This window comes from Cystoisospora suis (assembly GCF_002600585.1).
Source record: "Cystoisospora suis strain Wien I chromosome Unknown contig_3065, whole genome shotgun sequence".
NCBI classification, from domain to species: Eukaryota; Apicomplexa; class Conoidasida; order Eucoccidiorida; family Sarcocystidae; genus Cystoisospora; species Cystoisospora suis.
The window spans coordinates 1-19,864 of NW_027155860.1; the positions used below are offsets into that span (position 1 = coordinate 1).

A 19,864-nucleotide genomic window follows, 5' to 3' on the forward strand; every position below is an offset into this window, starting at 1 on the left:
CCCGATGCATTCGCTCGCGATGGAAAGACCCGCCTTGGCCGCGCACCGCCACCTAGAGGAGTGGAGTCGTTGCCTTGTTCTTTTCCTCTTTTCAGCATTCCTCGCTGTATGCTCCGTGTCTCCTCTAACTTAGCCACATAACGTACCTGGTCTATTGAGCATTTGCCGCGTCGAAAGGCAGATGCATGGTTTTTTTCCCGAGAACCTTTCGGCCTCCCTGATAAGTCCACACCAACCTCGGCATTCTTTTCTCCCGCGTCCAGCTGGTCAGCGACAGCGGCTCAGAATTGAAAGGTCTTTAGAAAATCATGCTTTTTCGTGCTTTCTATTTTCTGTGCGGGCTGGTATCTCTTCAGTCAAACCGCTGCTCAAGAGTTTAGACTTGTTTTTCTCTACGAAAGAGATTCGTCCGTGCGTGTGCTTCATCTCCGCTCCCACGTTACTGGGACGTACCATGTCCATGAGAATCCAAATCACATATCGGAGTTGAAATCACCGTGTCCCATACTGCCTGCTACTCGTGTAATGTGGCCTGTTTGGTCTCTAGGATGCGTGCGCCGCGCATATGCATTCAACGCCTCTGTTTCTCCCACTTGGAGGTTTGAAAGCCGTTTTCCGTTTTTCGAATCGATTTCGTCTCTGTCGCATCCGCTTTGTCTCGAGACTGACCCAAGCTGCGCCCGTATCCGTATGCCGGAGTGCAACCTATCTCAGGCGCTACACTCCATGGCTTCTCTGGCCCTTTCTGCGAGGGATCTGTACACGCTACAACGTGCCACGCTGCGACCTTGGTGCGCTCTGGTAGGTCTTCATTCCCGTGGACTGCTCGAAGTGTTTCATTCTCCCGGTGCGGTGGTCGACCACAATGAATGACGTGACCCCTTCTCCCCTCCCCCTTCTCCAAGCGTGCATCCTTTCGGGTGCAAGGGGGCCCCCGAATTTTCAGGGACCGTGGATAAGTGGCGTCGACCAAATTACGTGGTGACCTCTGTTCGTGTTAGTTCCTGACGGCGGTAGGCGCTGTCTTTTCTTGTCCTCGAGTTGGGTTCACCACGGCTTTTCACATGTTCTGAGCACTCGCGGCCGTCATGTCTCGCGGTGTAATACACGAGGAGGGCTTTGTGAACTCTCGATGTTTGTTCCACGAGGGCCGTGACGGGTCTGCCTTCGGTCTTTTCTCTGTTCTCGAGTGTGTCCCGAGTGAACTAGTAAGTCAACTGAATGCAATACTTGCGGCACAGTGATCCAGTTGTATGTGATGAGGGACCCAGCTTTCACACACGCCACCATCGGCCTTGCGCTGAGCGGTCTTAGTCACGTGCACTGCTTGGCGCGATATGCGGAGCTAAGCTTGTTATTGTGATTGTTCTTTGGGTGGCTCCAGTTCGCCGTCCGTTCTTTGCTCTTCTTTCTCTTATCGTGGTGTACAGGAGCAAGCAACGCGGTAGTGACTTTGTTCGGTTCTCCTCCCCATCTGTGTATATCTGTGACCGTAGAGATTCTTCTCTATGTTTCTAGTCAGTTTCGAAACTCAAAATAATACTTATCATAACTTTGCATTTTCTGCTTGAAAGAAAGTCCAACCTAAAACAGATACACATAACAAATAAACCCATATTTCTCTGGTTTACTTGTTCTTTCCGGTCTGCTTGTACCCTTGCAGGATACAGACTGACACACTTTCGATCCCTCCCATGTACCGAGGTTCTCATTTCTCCAAAGCTTCTCTCTCAACCGGAGACCACTTCACGCCGTTGTGCCACAGGATCGGCAGCAGCATCTCTCCTTCAACGGGAAAGGCGTCCTTTTCTTACTTTGCTTTAGCTCGCTCTGCTCCCGCCTTCCCTGCTGATTGCTTTTCCTTCATACCAGACGTTCTCTCACTTTCGTTGTGTTTCTTCCTCGCCTTCACAGCGGAATCTTTTCCTCCCCGGCTTTGATCTCTCTACGTGATCTCCTTCTCGTTCGCCTTCCGCCCATAGCAGTGCACTGCCGTTGCTATTGGTGTCTTTGTTTTCCTTTCTGCCGGGTCTTCGTCTTTGTCTCTCCCTTTTTCCGATCATCTTCTCCTCAAGGAATGCTTCGGAGCATAATCTCAGAGCTCTTTTTCTCCCACCAGGGACTCATCCTAGATAGCTCTCAGGCTGTTATGTATGCATCCCTCATCTATGTTATACACCGCGTGCTCCGTTTTGTCTATACACCCCCGATAACTGTCCATAGATGAATATAGATTGGTTAGTCGGCATAAAAGTGAAGCATACTTGCTGTTGCACGTCCTCTGCTTCAACGGGCGCTAAATCACAGCGTTCACCTGTATACATCTGAGAAGGTACACGTACTTACTATCCAGCTACTATTCAAGTTTTCCATTCACCTCCCTCGTATCCTTCCTTTCTTTCATCTTGGACATGAGGCCAAGAAGGCTCGTTTTTGTTTGCACGACAGCCAAGTGATTGAGATACATCCTTCATTTCTGTCACGTTAAGTTGAATGGCATGACTTTCAAGCCTTCCTTTCCTTTGCGTCAATCAAGGAAGAAGCAAAAGTAGCGGATGATTACTGAGGAGGAAGGCAGGGAAACCCAAGGAGAAAAGCAAGGAGGAATGCGCATATCATCTTGAAAAGAGACATTCTCTTCCCCCCTGTGTGATCGCTGACATCTTATGATCTAGTCAATAGACAAGACTAGGTTGGTATAGATCTAGCATGCGATCTAATTGTGTGGTGTTGGTGAAGGTTTCCTTTCTTCTTTCTCTTTCTCTCTGCTGGTGTTACTACACTTGAGTCGTACAAGGGGGGTGGATTGTTCTCCATCAGTTTGAATTTTTCCTTCGAGGGTTAAGAGAACATACCGGCGAAGACGACTTCTCTTTCATTCTTTTGTTCGCGATCTTCTCCCAGCGTCTTCCTGAATCCTCCTTCTCTTGACAAGTTGTTTCAGAAATCTTGATAGCTCGCTCACCTGCTTTTCCTTCCAGAAGTAGGCGTTCTCCTTTGCCTCTCTGCTTTCAGCCGCATCACGGTAGAAAGTCAAACAGAGAGAAGTTTTCTTTCGTCTAGGAGTCGTATCGCCACCTTGAATCAACGGTCTACACAAGAAATTACATCTTTCTGGTCTTTTCATCGTGTCTTCTGTAAAGAAGAAGGCCCTTCTTTCATGCTTCTCTGTCTCTGTCGTCATTCGAGCAGTCTGGTGTATTGATGCCCCGTCCCCCATTGAGGCGCCGGATTATGTGCCGTCATTTCTTTTCTTTTATGTAGTGGTCTCATCATAATCCTTCTCTTGTTTTTTTCTTATTGTCTTGGCACTTTCTACGTTCCTTTCTAGTGTGATAAGCAGCACCACTTGAGTTCTTCATTCTTCAAGATAACGTGAAAAAGAGAGATAGCTTCTTCTTCTCTTCCTTTTCTTTTTTCTATTGATCATAATCAAGGAAGCAAGCCTACTTCGCCGGGATCTTACGTCCTAAGCGTAACACGGACAGTGCGGAGACTTGAAAGAATACACACACCCACAGCGACTACTTCCTTTCCTTCCTTCTCACTTTCTCTTCATCGTCTCTTTGAAACTTCTTGGGAAGCTTCGAAAGACGTTTCTTCACCCTTAGAAAAAGAGCACAGACCTACCCTCTTGTTGCCTCTCAGTCATACTCCTTACTTTCTTCTTCTATCTGAGTAGGAGAACGTAAGAGAGCTATTGAAGATGGCGCTCTCAGACCCTCGGATTCTTCTTGACGGCAGTACGCCCTTCGATGACGCCAAGGTGGCGCTTCTTGATCAGGTCGTTGCTGCCATGTTCGGAAATACCGACACTCATTCGGTATGTTTTGCGAAGCCTGAATACTTCATGACACTCCATGCAGTCTTTCTACTTATATATGTCACACACAGCGCATCACGTTTTTAGTATCTCTCTATCTATCCATGACAGTGACAATAATTTTTCCATGATGTCGGTGTTTTCGCCACTTCATCAAGATGCACTATATCTCGTATACAGCCATATAGAAGAGGGGATTGTTTGAATAGATACGCTGTGCCGTGGTGTGGCTACAAGAAGGGCGCGTCTGAGCCCCGTTGTCTCGCTTCGAAAACCTCGAATCCTTCAAGGAAATGTCAGATGCAGGGACTGCGGTATCTCTCTCACACTAGACAGATCTGTTTTCTATGCGTATGGTGTGTGGTTTCTTTACTTACTCTCTACTCAGGTGATTTTTAAGGTTTCCTATTCTGTCTTTTCTCTCTTCACCGTCCATCATTTCATTCGTCTTCTTCCGTTACTCTCACAGTGTACATCCACCAGTTATGCCTGTGTCCGTATTATCTTCGCCCCTCGGATTCCTTTGTTCCTCTGTCTTCGACAATCTGATTACCACTTAGCTTTTAGACTTTGTCTGCTCTTCAGGAACTTCTTCGAGATTATGTCAGTGGACGTCTAAGAAAGATGACAGACATGCTGCAGATGAAATGATTGCCTTGAAACTGCTCTTGAATGCTATTGCTGTTGTGGGTTAGAGAGATGTCGCGCATAAAGTTCTGGGGGAGTTCAAGAACATGCCAGAGGCTTGGAGTTATGTAGCCGTCATTCTCAATAAGTCGAGAGACGCGAACACGAAGTTTGTCGCTCTTCAAATCTTAGAGAATACTATCCAGGTATGAAGGGCAAAGAAGAAGAGAGAAGGAGGGATTTTTGGCCGAGAAGGTGATGGAAGTGGATGAGATGAAGAATATTCTTGTCGTTGGTTCTCTACCGCAAGTCTTAAAAACACAGGATTCTCGCACGCTTAGAGCTAGTTTTGAGTCTGCTGTTGTTGATTGATGCGACGATGCTGCTGTGTGTGGTTTGTAGTATCTTCTTACTAGAGTGTGTTTGGATGGAGGTCCATGAGTGGATCACGTGCATGTCTCTTCCCCTGAGATGCCTTCGTAGCTCTGTCGATAGGATTTATGTATGTATATACGTAGGTATCTTGTTGTGTTCCGTCGCCCTCATACTTCTTCAGTATTCACATACGAATCATACGTCTTTACGCTACTCGAAGACTGCATGGCTTCTCCACGTATTCCCTACTTCTCTTGGCATCCACATGCTCTGCGGGTGTAAGTACACCTGAACACACTCTTCAATTCTTAATGTTATACCCTCCAAGTACCCGTTGAGTTTCTCCGTTCTCTTTCGTACTTTTCTTCTTACTATTTCCCTTGTGTTTTTTTCTCGTATTCTTCTTGTAGACACGGTGGAATATTCTCCCAGAAGCAGAGAGAAACGGCATTAAAGTTTTCGTTACCGACTTGGTTATTCGCTTGGCTAGCGACGAGCGTACCTGCCAGACAGAGAAGCATTTCGTCAACAAAGTGAATGAAAATCTCATTCAGGTGAGACAGGATAGCTCAGCCAGACATGCGGCATTCAAAGAGTAGAGAGGATAGCATGTATCGATTTGTTCTAGTTTACTCGGATTAGGCAGGAGTAAGTAATGACTTGCTCGTCTACAGTAGACAAGAGAGAGAGGATTCGCTATTACCGAGATGTAAAGACAGTTCTTTACTTGGACAGCTCACATCTTTTCTCTAGCGAACAGGAAAACGATGAGTAAAGGGGAATGACTAGAAATCTGAAGGTCTTTCATTACATACCTGTGTAACCCGGCCAACAAAGTGTTTGGAATACCGCGCATGTATATCTCCTTCACATTTCTTACCTTCCCTGACTTTGTTCGTTTTTTACCTCTATGCGGCTTCTCTCTTTCGTGTGTATTCCAACTGCAGTAGAGAGATCCGTTCCTGTAGATGGGAGCTTGGAGTACTTGTGGCTTTATCGTGTCCGGTGCAGATAGGTATCCAGTCCTTCTCTTTCTTTGAATCTCGACTTCAGGGCTTTTTTGTTAAGTTCCTCTTGAATTTCGGTGTTGGGCCTTCATTTCCAGATACACCTACAACTTTTCTTTCTATTTCATCCAGTCTCTTTTTTTTTTTCAACTTCCTCTTTTTCTCATCTTTTGTCATCTTTCTTTTACTCTTCAGATTGTAAAACAGGAATGGCCAGATCGGTGGCCAGGGTTCATAACAGAGTTATGTCAAGCAAGTAAAGTTAGCCAATCGATATGCGAGAACAACATGAGACTTCTGAATATGCTTTCCGAAGAAGTGTTCGACTTTGGGAGAACGGATATGGTTTCCAAGAAGGTTGAGAAGCTTGCAGGTCAACTAACAGCCCAATTCCAAGAAGTCTTTGATGTCTGTACTTTCATCCTAAAGAGTTATGTAGCAAATCCAGCGGGAATGAAAGAAAGTCTTGTTCAGCAAACATTAAAATGTCTCGCGCATTTCCTCAAATGGATTCCTCTAGGATTTGTCTTTGAAACAGATCTTATCGAATCCCTACTGAACCACTTCTGGGAGGCCCCTCAATTCCGGGCTGATTGCTTAAGATGCCTCACAGAGATAGCATCACTTCAGTTAAGCCCCGATGGGATCAATATGTTCCGTGACAGGGTTGTCGTCTTTTGGCTTCAATTAGTTAATAAGGTCTTGGCTCTACCTCCTCAAACGTTGAGATTTGAAGATGTCGGAAAAGTTCCTCCACAGATGCGTCTCTTTTGGGAAACCATCTATTGTCAACTCTCTCTCTGCTTAACAGGTAAGAACGTCTGACACTCTTTCTCGTCTTGAATGGATCTCTCTGGCTCGTGTCGTCCTGGGGGGGATGAAAGAAAACAGTTGGAATGTTCATCTTTGTATCTCCCTATCTGTGTTCATCTGTATATATCTGTCTATCTATCTATTTTCATCTATATCTATCTATCTATCTGCCCGTCTGTGACGTTGGCGGCAGTTCCCTGGCCGAGCCTGTCTTTGCTGAGGAAAGGCCTTCATCTGTTCGCAGTTAGATGTGCGGCTTCTATGTCCGGTGGGTTTTTTCATCGGCACTCTTAGTGCAGTTTCTTGTCGTGAGGCTTTATATCTCGCGGGTTTTCTCGTCATCTGGGATTCAAGAATTGTGCATGCATTCATTCGCTTTCTCGTGTTTCATACCTGGCCAAACATACGTGCTTTGACGGCACGCATACACTTGGTTATCCGCTCCTCTGTACTCTGCGTTGTCTGTCTACCTGTCTCGTCCGTATAACATGGCTTCTACCGCCATCCTTTTCATTTCTTGGTCTCTCTCGCTTCATACAGAGGACATGTTTTTCAGATAGAGTAGGTTTTTGAATCGAACAGGATCGGCCATTTGTCTCCATGGAAGGAGCTGACACGATTTCTGTTTGGAGCTACTCGACGTAGTCGTGGCAGGAGTAGGAAGTTGAATGCATGCACACACGGGCAATCACGTCTAGGCCGCTATGACACGATATACATTACTCCTTATATGCCTTTATACCTCATGAATAAAAGGCGAAGTATTCGCAGCCGTACAAGTGTCGGAGGGATGCCGGGAGAGAGCCTATGGATGACTGCACTCTTGCACGTGTTTCTCGTGTCTCCTTCCAGCGTTCCTGAAGAATCATAGAGAGACGATCGCCGAGCCTCTTGATAAGGAGAGAAACAGTCATGCATGCGTCCAGATGTTACAGCAGTTGGCTTTAATGACCGATCTTCAACACGAGGAGACGTTTCATATATGCCTGGAATTCTGGTTTTCTTTTGCTGAGAAACTTCTCAATGAAGTTCATGATATTGTGAAGGTAAGGGGGAACCTCTTCTTCAGGCAGGCAGGCAGCCCAGTCATGGTAACAGATCATCTTTCAAAACAGGTACTAGGCGGCCGTACTAGATTCAAGTACTTCTGTAAAGAAGATGAAGTCTCCGTAGCCCGTAATTAGTTCGTGCTGGCGCAGTCGAAAGCTCTTATATGAGATCTTTTCTTCCTGTTTTTTTCCGTGTAATGTTTTCCACGTACCAGGAGATGCTGTTTACACGCTTCTGCAGCTCATCCCATAGCAGAAGAACCGCCTTTAACAGCGTTCAGTGTTTGCATGCATATAGATCTGGTGCTTGAATTTATACTCACTGATGCATAAAGCACAGTCATGAGTGCCGCCTGTATTCACAGTCGTTCCCTGCTGTGTGTTCAACGGTTTTTCTTGTCTTCTTCCATTTTTCTCGTTGTTGGTACGCGAGAAGAGTGTAGACACACATACTGCGACGCCCCCACACTTGATGATTTCACGCGTGTGCACCCTGTTGTTAGCTTCTGAATGACTGCTTCTATTCTCGGCCCTACTACTACTACTAGGCTGGCGCTCTGGTGCGTTTTCTTTGTGCTGCCGGAGACAGAAGGACAAGGGCTACTAGGGTACACATTGTCTTGTCTTGTGTCAATCTTATGTCGATCTCAGAGCCAGAACAGGAATGGCGCTAGCCAGATCCAAGCGCCTCTAATGCTGGGTAAGGTCGCTCAAGTTACTCCAACGGTAACTCGTTCCGGACACAAGTGTTCTAAGCGACTGCTCCTACCCGCTGCCTCCGTGGCCGTTTCAGGGTTTAGAGTGAACGTTGTTAGTCAGTCATTCGTCACTACGCAGTTGTGTATGCTCGCAGGCCCCTTCTGTATATCAGTGCCAACAGCTAGTTAGGTCGTTCTCGAGCAACACTGAGCAATCCTATACTGCGTCTCTCTTTTTCACTTGTCATGGCATGCTAGTTGACTTTCTGAACTGGGTGTTAGGCACCGCTCGCTCCCTGTTACTCACATTCTCTTTTCGTGTGTCTCCTAGGCATGAGAGAAAAAGACACCTGAGGTTTGTTTGTGTGAGAAGTTGGTCTGTTTGAGTGATACGCACGTCACACGGATAGGAAGGTGGGAGCAGGCTGGCACGCACAAGCAGGAATCACGCACTTAGTCGCGAGATATATTTCTGATGCAGCGAGAAACGGAGGGGTTTTCATGCCTGGAAAGGAAAAGCGAGATTTGCTAGGCCGGAGTATAGGTTGTGGAAAGACTGAAACAGAGGTGCATGAGTTCTTTGCTTCCCTCTGTTTTTTTCCTTTCTTCTCTCATTTCGAGACAGCAGCTTGAATGGTGTCCCAGTACCTGCGTTGGACGGGCCTGCTTGGAAACAGATCGCTGACCACTGTGACGTGCCGTTTCGCTTCGCTCCTCAGGATCAGCCGATGCTAACATAGTGAAGGAAGCAGAAGGCTTCAACCTTCCATGCAACTCTGCTGACTTGTCCTGGCGAGTGAAAATGTACTCGGGAGTCCTCAATGATGTCAGGAAGGTCATGATCAAGAAGATGGCAAAGCCCCAGGAGGTGTACATACAGTTCGATCAGGAGACGGGGGAGGTCACGAGAGATCATGAAGTAGATACCGGTAGGTCTCAGAAAAGCAACTTCGTGTGACTTTCTTCGAGAAGGATGCCCTATCAGCCTAGGGGGGACAAATGACTATAGCTACCGAACAAAGACGAGGCGGTTGACATGATGGCGTTCTACATGTCGTCTCGTATCTCTCCTCAAAGTAGAGTGCGACGTCCTGATCCGTTCAGCCGTGGAGAGCGGAACGAGTTAAGAGTGGTTATACAACTTAACTCGTACGTGTGTCTACAAAAATATGTGTGTAACATACGTAAGTTACATCTGTGTATACTTACGCGAGAGAAGAACAGGTAGGACAGCAGCTACTTTCCCATTTCTGTTCTGGTTCAATTCCTCTCTCAGTTTCTTGCATCCCACAGAATCGTTTGAGAGGATTGTATTTTGCATGTCTTTTCTTCTCTCTCTTTCAGCCGAAGTGGCGCTGTACAACACGATGCGCTGTACTCAAGTCCTCCTTACAAATCTGGGTCAGGAAGAGACGGAAGCTATCATGTTAGAGACTCTCAACGCAGAAGTAAGAGACTCTTCTTTCCGACTTCACTGTGCTGGCCGAGGTTTAGGGTTTAGCTCTTTCATGTGTCTGGAGTTGCTCCGGGCCTTCGGCATCGGAAACAAATGTTCTTGCTCGGAAGACATTTCACTTACCCCGACTTCGTGTCTTCTGGGGTGCCCGCGGGTCTGTAGACATAGTAGAGCTAGCCTGGGAGTTGTGGACACATAGGAGAAGGCGTGCCGATGATTGTGACAGTGGGTCTTTTCTGTTTCTCTTGTGATAAGTTCCCATGTTGTGTGCAGTCCTCAAAGAAGCTTTTACTATACCTCGCTACGCTCTCGGTCCCGGTAGTACTTATTCTGTACATCTATGTCTTCTCTTTAGTGTAGGGAGACTTTCCCCAGTAAGTATACGAGACTATATGATAGGAGCTGCGACGGCTAGGGTAACTTCCTGGTATCGTTGTTTCTTTTTTTCTCCTACTTTTCTGCGTTTTTGTAGTGTATGCAAGCCCCAGTCCAACTGGGCGGTTGGAATCCTACTGCCTTGAATCGACTTTGCTATTCAATTGGTTCCATCAGCGGGGCTATGAGAGAAGATATAGAAAGAAGATTTCTCGTTCAAGTCATCCGAAATCTTCTTAACCTCTGCGAGCTCATGAAAGAAAAAGATGATAAAGCGGTGAGAAGAACAATTACCCTACGGTTAATGGAAAGCTCTTTGGGTTTTTGTTCTATCCGAAGGACTGAACTTTCTTTGCATTCAAGCCCTAGACTCGCAGATGTTGCTCTTTCTTCTTACCATCGTCGCTTTTCGTAGCGGAAAAGCGGGTTACATCTCCGTCGGCCGCCTACCGAAGAAACTTGGTTGATCTCGAGGCATTTGTCTTCAACCGGCTAGGGACAGAATGCATAGTAGGCCGGTCGTGCCAAGTAGCAGCAACTACTGTAGCTGAGGGTAGAAGAAGTCTTGCAGAAAAAAGGCAAGGACTTTCTGGTGTGAAGACGTCCTGTGTCCATTCTAACTCCTTACAAAGAGACAGTGACGTAGGAATGTCATCCAGCTTTATATACGCACCTCGCTTTCTTTTACGGCTGTCTCATGCATTCATGTACACGAATTCGACTCAGCTTTTCCGCGCTCTTCTTATCGGCAGATCATCTAGACAGTCTTCTTTGTCGGTGACCACTCTTGATGCGTTCCATTGATTCAAGGAAGCCTGGGGCGGTTTCTTTCATACAAGAGAATCATTGTGACAGGGATGAGATCTGAATCTGTTGTCGATTGCCGACAGTAGAGGATCTTCTCAAGATGGTGAATTAATACTTTTCGAAAAAGTGGCCTTCCACCCGTTTCGGATTCCTTCTCTGCTGTGTGATGCAGATAGTAGCGAGTAATATTATGTATGTCGTTGGTCAGTACCCCCGCTTCCTGAAGGCACACTGGAAGTTTCTGAAAACGGTCGTACACAAGCTCTTCGAGTTCATGCATGAGACCTTCCCAGGTGTACAGGATATGGCGTGTGAAACATTTCTTAAAGTCGCGCAGAAATGCAAGCAAGCCATGGCCGCTACTCGACCTGGTACGTATAGAGATACGCGGGTGAACAGAAGTGTGGGGAGGTTTGGGTGTCGCCTGAGATGCCCAAGGTTTGTGTGTATTGGGAGTATTTAGATATACACGGGTTGTCTGTTAGATGTAGGAATATGCCTGTGGATCCATGTGTAGGTGCATCTACCAGTATTATATATACTGTCCATGTAATCGTATATCGCACACGACAAAGATATCACAGATGATACGTGACTTGTTTCTCGTGGCCGTCCTCGACCACTCCGAATGATCCAACTGGGCTTAACAGTACGGGGGTGACACCGGTGACGTTCAGATCTGCGCCGATGCACCTCAATAGCTGTGTGAATTGACAGGCGAATGCATCTGTTTATCTGAAATTATGTACAGTCGAGATGGACAAAGGAAGGAGAATTAATGGGGGAAACGGGTGAAAGCGAGAACTAGGAAGTCAAACCTTCTCGGCTCTTTTCTCTGCGCGTGATACAGATATCGAAACAACGAATGAACGGGCAGGCTGTCAGCAGAAGTGTTCTATCAAACTCTGGTGTATACATGAAAGTAGGCCATCTGTTCGTGCTTCACAGTGAGTTCTTTCCAGTGTGTTCTTTTCCTGGCATTTGTGTATTGTATAAGCGTAGTAACAAAGCGTGATCTCTCCGTCTTTCCCTTCTATTTCATACCAATATATAGAGGGAGATCGAGGCAGAGAGTATGACCTCTGTGGCACGCAGGTACCGGAGAGGGTAGGTAAGCATTCGGTGCGGATAGGCAAGAAAGGTGTAGAGATAGCTGCAGCGACTGTACGTGTAACTCCTTAATCTCGTGGAAGCTCTCTGAGATTGATAGTTTTGTATTCTTCGTCTCAGAGGAGCCAGAGCCTTTTATCATGGAGATCATCGCGAATCATACAAAGGAGACAGAAGTTCTGGATGAGAAACAGAATCTTCTCTTCTTCGAGGCAGTTGCTCGCGTCATTTCGGCGACTCGTAAGCTTTCAGATTCTACGGATACATGACAACTGCAGAGACTGCTCTCGTCTGTAAAGAGGAGGTGTAAGTAGGTCTCTGCAACTACAGTGTATGAACGGGCAAGTCATTTCTGAGCTCGTTGACGCGCCCGCGTTCGGAGCCTCAGTATAGCCGCCTAGAGAAGGAAAGGCGCGTGTTCTCAAAAACATGCAGTCGTCTGAGGGAGAAGGTAGCTAGGTGAATTCCCTTATGTGGAACTGAACCTACTCGCCCACACTTCTGCGGTGGCACGGCCCTCTTATTTTCCTCTATACGTACTCCTCTTGCATGTGACGTCGGCCTCACTGTATTCGCCCATCTCGGGGTCGTCTCTTGTCTGCGATGTCTGTTGAAGAAGGACGGACCTTCATCATAAGATAACCTGCAAGCCCGGCGCTTCTATCTGGGTCTGCTTTTTCTTTGTGCAGCGGAGACCATGAAGGCCCAGTGTGTAATGGGACTGATGGAGCAGAGCAATGCAACCTGGAAGAGGATCATGGAAGCAGCGAAAGCTAGCCCAGATACAATTCTCTATTCCCTTGATGTGGCAAAACGTCTGGTGTACATACTTCGAATTAATCAGCGTGTCGCCAAGTACGTATCGATTCACTGATATCTGGAGAGAGACTGTTTCTTCTTCTACTCTAGTCAGCTTTTCTAAAATCTCTTTCAAACGGGGGGAGGATTGTAGGTGCATATACACCACAACAAGAGTGCCAGTTTATTTCTATTTTTCTTATTCGGTGTCTGTTTCCTGCGTATTCGGGGAACATGTGTGAGTCTGTGTATGCATACGTATCATGACATTTCGATCGCCGAAGGATGATTTACATACATAGGTATTTCTTCTACGTTGGCAGGAGAACATGTGTCAGATATCAACTAGTTAGTCTCTACAATGTACGGATCTATGTGTACGCAGATATGTATATACGGGTGTATGTATTAATGTATCTCCTGTGTATCTGTCCGTGATTGTTTGCATTGTAGCTAACTCTCCCTGCCTTCAGAACTTTATGCTTCGTGCATGTGGATGACGTCTTTAGAGGCGTAGGCGGGCCCGTCAACAAGAAGAAGGTCCACCATACTGTGCCTTTTTACTCCTTCCCCCCTTCTGTTATTCCATCACATTTCCCTACGCACTCATAGCTTCTTCTTTGCCAAGTTGAAAATAGGCATCGTCGTCTGCCGTCGCCAAACGGAGAAAGTGATGTGTACTGGACTCTTCTGCCTTACCTATCCAGTACTCCTTATGTTCGCATCTTGGCCAGGACGGTATCTGTCTCTTCTTTTTTTTCTCCTTTGGCACACCTTCCATGTCGCATACGGTTTGTCTGTATCCATGTATCTTCTCCCTCTGAACTGGTTTTGATATTTTGGTCTCCTCATGTCTTTTCTTTGTTGGGAGCTCGTGTGTTGTAAGTAGCTACTGAAAAGCCCCGGAAAGGGTAGACGTCGTTAGTCTTCATGTCTTCCGTCGTGGTCGTATCCACTTCCTATTGTCTTCTTTCCTTGGTGTTTGAATGTGGGTGTCCTCTTCGTTTCTCAGAGCTATCGGGGCAGCTTTCACTCCTCAGCTGATGATTCTATACCAGGAGATGATGCAGGTGTATGCTCTCTACAGTCAGCGTATCTTACAAGAAGTTCAGCGTTGCGGTCCATCACGTATTAAACACAGCGAGGTCAAGGTTTTACACTTGTACAAACGTGAGACACTTCACCTCTTGGAAACCTTTATCAACACAGCAGCTCAAGAAGGCCCAAGATGTCGTCAAGAAATCGCTGAGAAACTTCTCAGTGATCTCCTTCAGCCTGTTCTTACCGATTACAAGTATGTAAACGCTTGACTGACTAACTCTTGCTTTGTGCGCACTTCCATCTAGCGCTTGTGTGCAGTTACCTGGACTTGTAAGTTCATACATACCATATATTTCTGGTCTACTGATGTCTGGTGTGTATACTGCTCCTCACGCGAGCAGTCAACAGTTGTCAGAGTACATCCTGTCCTTCAGCCAAGCTCGTCTCTTACCATGTTTTCTCTAGCAGCTTCACTAGTTGGGCGGCATTCTCTTTTTCAATGAAGTGATCTCCTTCTTTCGTTGCATCAAAAAGTTGCATACCGTGGAAGATGGGGAGTGCCGTGCATACGACCGCGAATAGTTATGTCTTGGTTTTCAATCTCTCGGTGCCGAGGTCTCCTAGTATGTCTGCCGAGAGTCACTTCATTTCCTGTTCTTTGGGAGTGAGATCTATGCGGCGACCGGTCAGTTGCTGAAGCTTCTTGGGAACTGTTTTCTTTTTGTATGTACTCGTAGATTTTGTCATGTAGGCAGGTTGAGCTGGTGTGGTGCGTCTAAGTGCCAAGGGACGTTAGAGTGATGAGTAGTGTCTTCATGTGCACGTTCAAGTGCTTTCTTTTATACAGAGAACTTGCATGCACACCGAGAAAGGGAGTCATTTTTATTCCTCATATGCTGGCGTATCTTTATACTTCTTCTCTTCTTGTGTGTTTCAGGAACAATATCCCGGATACACGAGACTGTGAAGTTCTGACACTTCTTTCTGTTTTGATGGCTCGCTTAGATTCACATATTTCTCCAGTAAGCGACGTTTCTTCTCTTCGGTCGCTTCTCTTGTTTCTCCTTCAAGTTGTCTTTCCTTTTCTCGTGCCCCCTGGAATCCAGACCGCAGTTCTCGCTATGCCTTCTGTGTTCCGTCTTTCTCTTTTTGTCTCTTCAATGTGACGCGACTCTGATCTCGATGAGCGACAACAGCCTTGTCCCTAAGAGTAACACGCCATCTTGAGATTACGAGTGAGTGTGGGTGTTCTCAGGGGGAGGCGTACTTTTACTTTAGATAATGCTTCTTTAGCTTCGCGTTGACGTATGCTATCTGTGTACATGTGTCTTCTGTTCGCCAGATAGATGCACTTGTGCCAGTGTACAATATACACGAGAATGGCGATGTCAAGTATGAAAGTATTACGTGGAAATCTAAATTAGAGTGAGATCATTTGTCACTCATTTCGTTTCAGGTTTTACCTGCTATCTTCGAGTTTGTTTTCGAAGTGACACTCGACATGATCAAAATCGATTTCCAAAGGTGAGTGCGGGAGATCCGGTACGGTGCAGAGATGTGGAGGATGACTTCTACTGCCTTTGATATGTACTCACACTACACGGCCGTAGCTTTTGCGCAAGATCCGAAATAAACGATGTGAAAGAGAAGCAAGCCTTAGACTATTGAAGAACAAGACGGGGTTAGCTGATATGGAACGCACCTTCGTACGTGCAAGTCGTGTGGATAGACGTGGAAGATAACATATCATAACCTAGCACGCATACCCTGATCACGTAAGTACATACATGCGCATGTACATGCATAGACCAGTAGTAAAGAGAAAGCGAGAATCTTTGGAGTAGTCGTCTTGCTCGGGGGAGACCCATTAGGTGCTGAGGACTCACACCGAGTGAGTGTTTTTTGTTACGAATGTGGATCGTTCTTTTCTTCTCAGCTATCCAGACCACCGTGAGAAATTCTACGAAATGTTGAAGGCATGCAACCAGTATTGTTTCGATGGCCTTTTCGCTCTCCCCTCCAATCAACTAAAGGCTTACGTCGAATCCTTAGGTAACCACACCTGGCTCAGCTACTTGTCCGAAGTTGAGAATTATACTTCTCTCTAGCTGCTAGTTGTCTATACGGAGCCTTGTTTCTTCTCAGTGCAGCTTGGGAATATATGTGGCCTACAACACATACTTCTTCGCGGCTGTACGGTTCACTCGTCGTACTTGGCAATGAACTCATGTGAGACGAGCCAAGGCGCTCGAGATTCTATGCTTTGATTCTTTACGTGAAAACAATGCTGCTGCGATGATACAACGATGAAGAGAAGGGTTAGAAAGACTGTGGCGGTACAGTTGAGTAGTTAAGGAGCTCCAGGACAGTAGGGAGGAGTCTACTTGCATGCAACTACCGCCACACATATTTTCGTGTGTGTGACTTCCCGAGTAACCGGAACCGGCATTCGTACCTGCATCACCACTCTGTCAAAGATATGGTGTGGATACATATATACTATCTATGTAGGCATGTATATCGTGATGTGGTTGCTTTTCCGTTTTCTGACGTATTGCACGTGGGGCTGCGTATAGTTTGTGATCGACGCACGTGGAGAGGAGCGTGGACGCTTCTCTTCAAAAACTGAGAAATTGGTTGGGTCTCTATTCTGCAGCGTCAAAGAGGGATGAAGGCGTCTTAGCCGACCTCTGTTCTGTTAGTGCATTCTCATGTGCACATACGAAAACAAATATACGCGGACAGGGAGACACCTTCTCCGGTCTCCCCCCTCCTGCTTTCTCGCAGAAGAGAGGAGTGAAGTGAACCGCGTCTCCAGATTTTAAAGGAGTCTTGCTTCGCGTTCATCTAGTACTAAGCAGGTGCCAGGCTAACAATGATACAGTCAGTTAATGTCTTAAGTTGGCATAACGCTGTTGTGTAGGTGCTGTTTTCTCTGCCGACTTTCTTTCAGTGTGGGCCTTCAAGCACGAACATCCCTCCGTTGCAGAACAGGGCCTTCAGGTGACCTACGAGTTCCTTCTCAAGCTTATAAACGAAAAAAGAGAGGTGCGTTTACACATGAGAAGATAGTTGCAGAGAACGCCGGCGTTCTGAGTACTACGGCACGGTGTCAAGCTCTTTTTGCGGGATGTGCAAGGATACGTACGTGTTGTCATGTTCCTAGCCGTAAAGGTGTACACATATCTATATGTGTACGTTTAGATAGAGATGTCTTTGTATCTGCATCTCCGACCCTGGGACTTGCGAGTGACCACGGTGCAGACAGGAGAATACAACTACTGACTGTAAACTGATGATGATAAGCTTTCCCGTTGTACCTCTGTAGCTTCTCACGTCTTCATATTTGATCCGCGTTTTCATGTGTTGTATGTCACCCGTCGTACGCCGAAACCGCACGACATCTTCTTGATCCTGTTGGTACCTTGTGTTTCTTTTTTCTTTCCTTCTGTCCTGCAGGTCCTCCCAGAGTTCTGTAATATGTTTTATTTCAGTCTCATGAAAGAAACCTTACTCGTTCTCACCGACACGCTTCATCGTTCAGGCTTCAAATTCCAGACTTTGATCTTCATGCATCTCTTGCGTATCGTTGAGTTTGGTGTTGTGCATGATGCTTCTAAGGGTCTTGATCGAGACAACGTCATGTGAGTTATCACCATACACCTGGCAAGACAGAAGAAAAGGGAAGTAGGGAGAAAGAATTCCTCTCTGTCTCTCTAGGCACTCTCTGTGATATTGTACAATTGACTCTGCCTTGTTCTGTTAGTGCTTTCCGGGTACTAGGATACATTTGTCCGCTGGAATAGATATACCATGAAGGGGCTATGCTTAGCCAGTCAGAGGAGCTGATTTGGCAGATACACTCTAGTCTGTACAGTGATCTCCATCATCTCGGAGAAGTATGCTGGATGCGTCTTTCTCCGAGAGAGCGTGTGAGCTTTCGGGAGGTACAGGAAGTGAGGCAGGAAGGGAAGAGATGTTCCTGCCTTGGCAGAATTTCTTACCTCGGCCCCTTCTCTTGTGCCTCCCTCCGTGTTGCTGGTGACCCCCCTGGAAAAGAGAAGCAGTACCAAAACTTTATCTATCATGCAGGGTTAGTATGTGTGTGAAGGTTCTCTTCTGTTTTCTCGTCGATGTCAGTTTCCACATTTTTTTGTGTATGTCATTCTCCAGGCAGAGCTTGATTGATTTGCTGAGTAGAAGCTTTCAGACGGTCAATAAAAAGCAGGTGGAGGCCTTTGTTCTCGATCTCTTCAATTACTGTCGTGACCAAAAGCCTGCACGATTCCAGCAGCACATCCGCGATTTCTTGATATCTCTCAAGGTAACTCTGTGGGTTAAAGAAATCAAACTGCAAGACGCGTTTTTTCTACCCGTGTATCATAATCAGCCTTGCTGGGCTAAAGGCGTCTGTACAGAAAGGATACGGTGCGATTGAGATACCTTAGTACATTCATGTGTCTACGTAATGTCTCGCTTTCGTTCGCTATATGTCGGTCGTATCCCCGTTATATCTCTCCCGTACTTCTCTGTATGGATCTTCTAGTGTGTATACCCGATATAGACATGTATACCAAGGAGAGGATGGAGCGTACTCTTTCAGGAGGAATCCGGAAACTCCCATCAAAGCTGTCATCATAGTCCGTTTTTGTGGCCAAGCGTCGTCGGATTAGTCACCGAGTCAGGCCTGACACTTCTCTTACCTTTGCACCCCGAATAGAATCCTCCGCGCTGCTCTCGAAGACCTAGTATAGTAAATACACTTCATATCGGTTGCTTTAATGTAAGGGAATCCGCTATTGTCTTATCCTGCTTCCGAGTTCCTACTGAGTGTAGCCGCATCTACCTCGCGTACTTTGGCCGTTTTCTCGTCAAGTAGGGTGCAGGAGGATGATATGTGAAGGACTGTTCTTCAGGTTCTTGTGTGCCTTGGACCGTGCTACATTTTCTTCCCACACTCGCTTCTCTCTTTGTCGTAGATCAACATGCGAGCGGAATGAAAATTTTCGAGTTCTCTGCAGAACGGTGTTTTACATAATACTGAGAATCGTGTCCTGTTTATGTGTATTAGAAGCCTTGACAGATGCGTTGTGTTCATGTCGGTCTCTATAGGAATTTGCTGGAGATAATGATCCCCTTTTTGAGGCAGAGCGTGAAGAGGCTCTTGCGCGTGCTCGTGAGCTTGAGAGACAACGACAGATGCAGGTACGGGAAAGGCGTTTGATCAGAGACAGCATCCTTCTGCTGTCATAAGCCTTCTGTTCTCTGCTAGTGATTTCTGTCCGGTTCTTTTTGCTCCGGGGTGAAATGGCTGGACATGATGGCAATGTTCCGGATGGATTTCCTTACAAGAATATGGTGGATCTGCCTGCAGGAGCAGGCTGCCGAGTAGGCATGGTCTTCGTGTATCAATGAAAGATGGAAAGGCACTTAACAACGTGGCGCACATGCATCGACACTACGATGTTCACTGCCGAACACAGATTTGGCTGGATGTATAGTCACATCGTGAGATAGAACGAGTCTCGGGAGGAGCTCACGTACGAGTGTGGACTGCGCCGGAGATGCTTATGTATGCGTATAGAACCCTCCCTTATACACCCCGGTATAAAACTAGGATCTCCTGCTTCATCCCGAAAGTTTTTTTGCCGTGTGAAAACTTGCAGGTTCCGGGCATGATCGCGCAGTACGATACAACCGTCACTGTTCGCGGAGGAGACGACGACTGAAGATTGTGCTGGCTTTCCTCTTCCGAGCCATTCCTGTGCCTCCCTGAGGCAACACAGGAAGCGTCCGGCGAAGGAGGGGTCGTTTGTACATCAGAGCTGTTTCTACCGAGGAGGGTGGAGAAATCGGTGTGGCAGTGAGAAGAGGAGATCAGTCGA

The 19,864-nt window shown here is 46.6% G+C and overlaps 1 protein-coding gene across 1 annotated transcript; it reads left to right on the forward strand.

Moving 5' to 3' along the window:
* The first annotated feature begins 23 nt into the window (after positions 1-23).
* CSUI_006132 (exportin) lies at positions 24-19,770 on the forward strand. Its single transcript, XM_068066297.1, has 22 exons — positions 24-801; positions 1,664-3,823; positions 4,519-4,656; positions 5,236-5,379; positions 6,028-6,643; positions 7,498-7,691; positions 8,346-8,394; positions 9,112-9,321; positions 9,737-9,840; positions 10,321-10,500; positions 11,203-11,401; positions 12,261-12,380; positions 12,830-12,995; positions 13,951-14,232; positions 14,917-15,001; positions 15,436-15,503; positions 15,916-16,031; positions 16,933-17,027; positions 17,439-17,623; positions 18,153-18,303; positions 19,092-19,184; positions 19,646-19,770. The coding sequence occupies exons 2-22, from the start codon at positions 3,707-3,709 to the stop codon at positions 19,706-19,708; spliced, it is 3,375 nt and encodes a 1,124-aa protein (XP_067921718.1). The 5' UTR covers positions 24-801; positions 1,664-3,706; the 3' UTR covers positions 19,709-19,770.
* Positions 19,771-19,864: the final 94 nt, after the last annotated feature.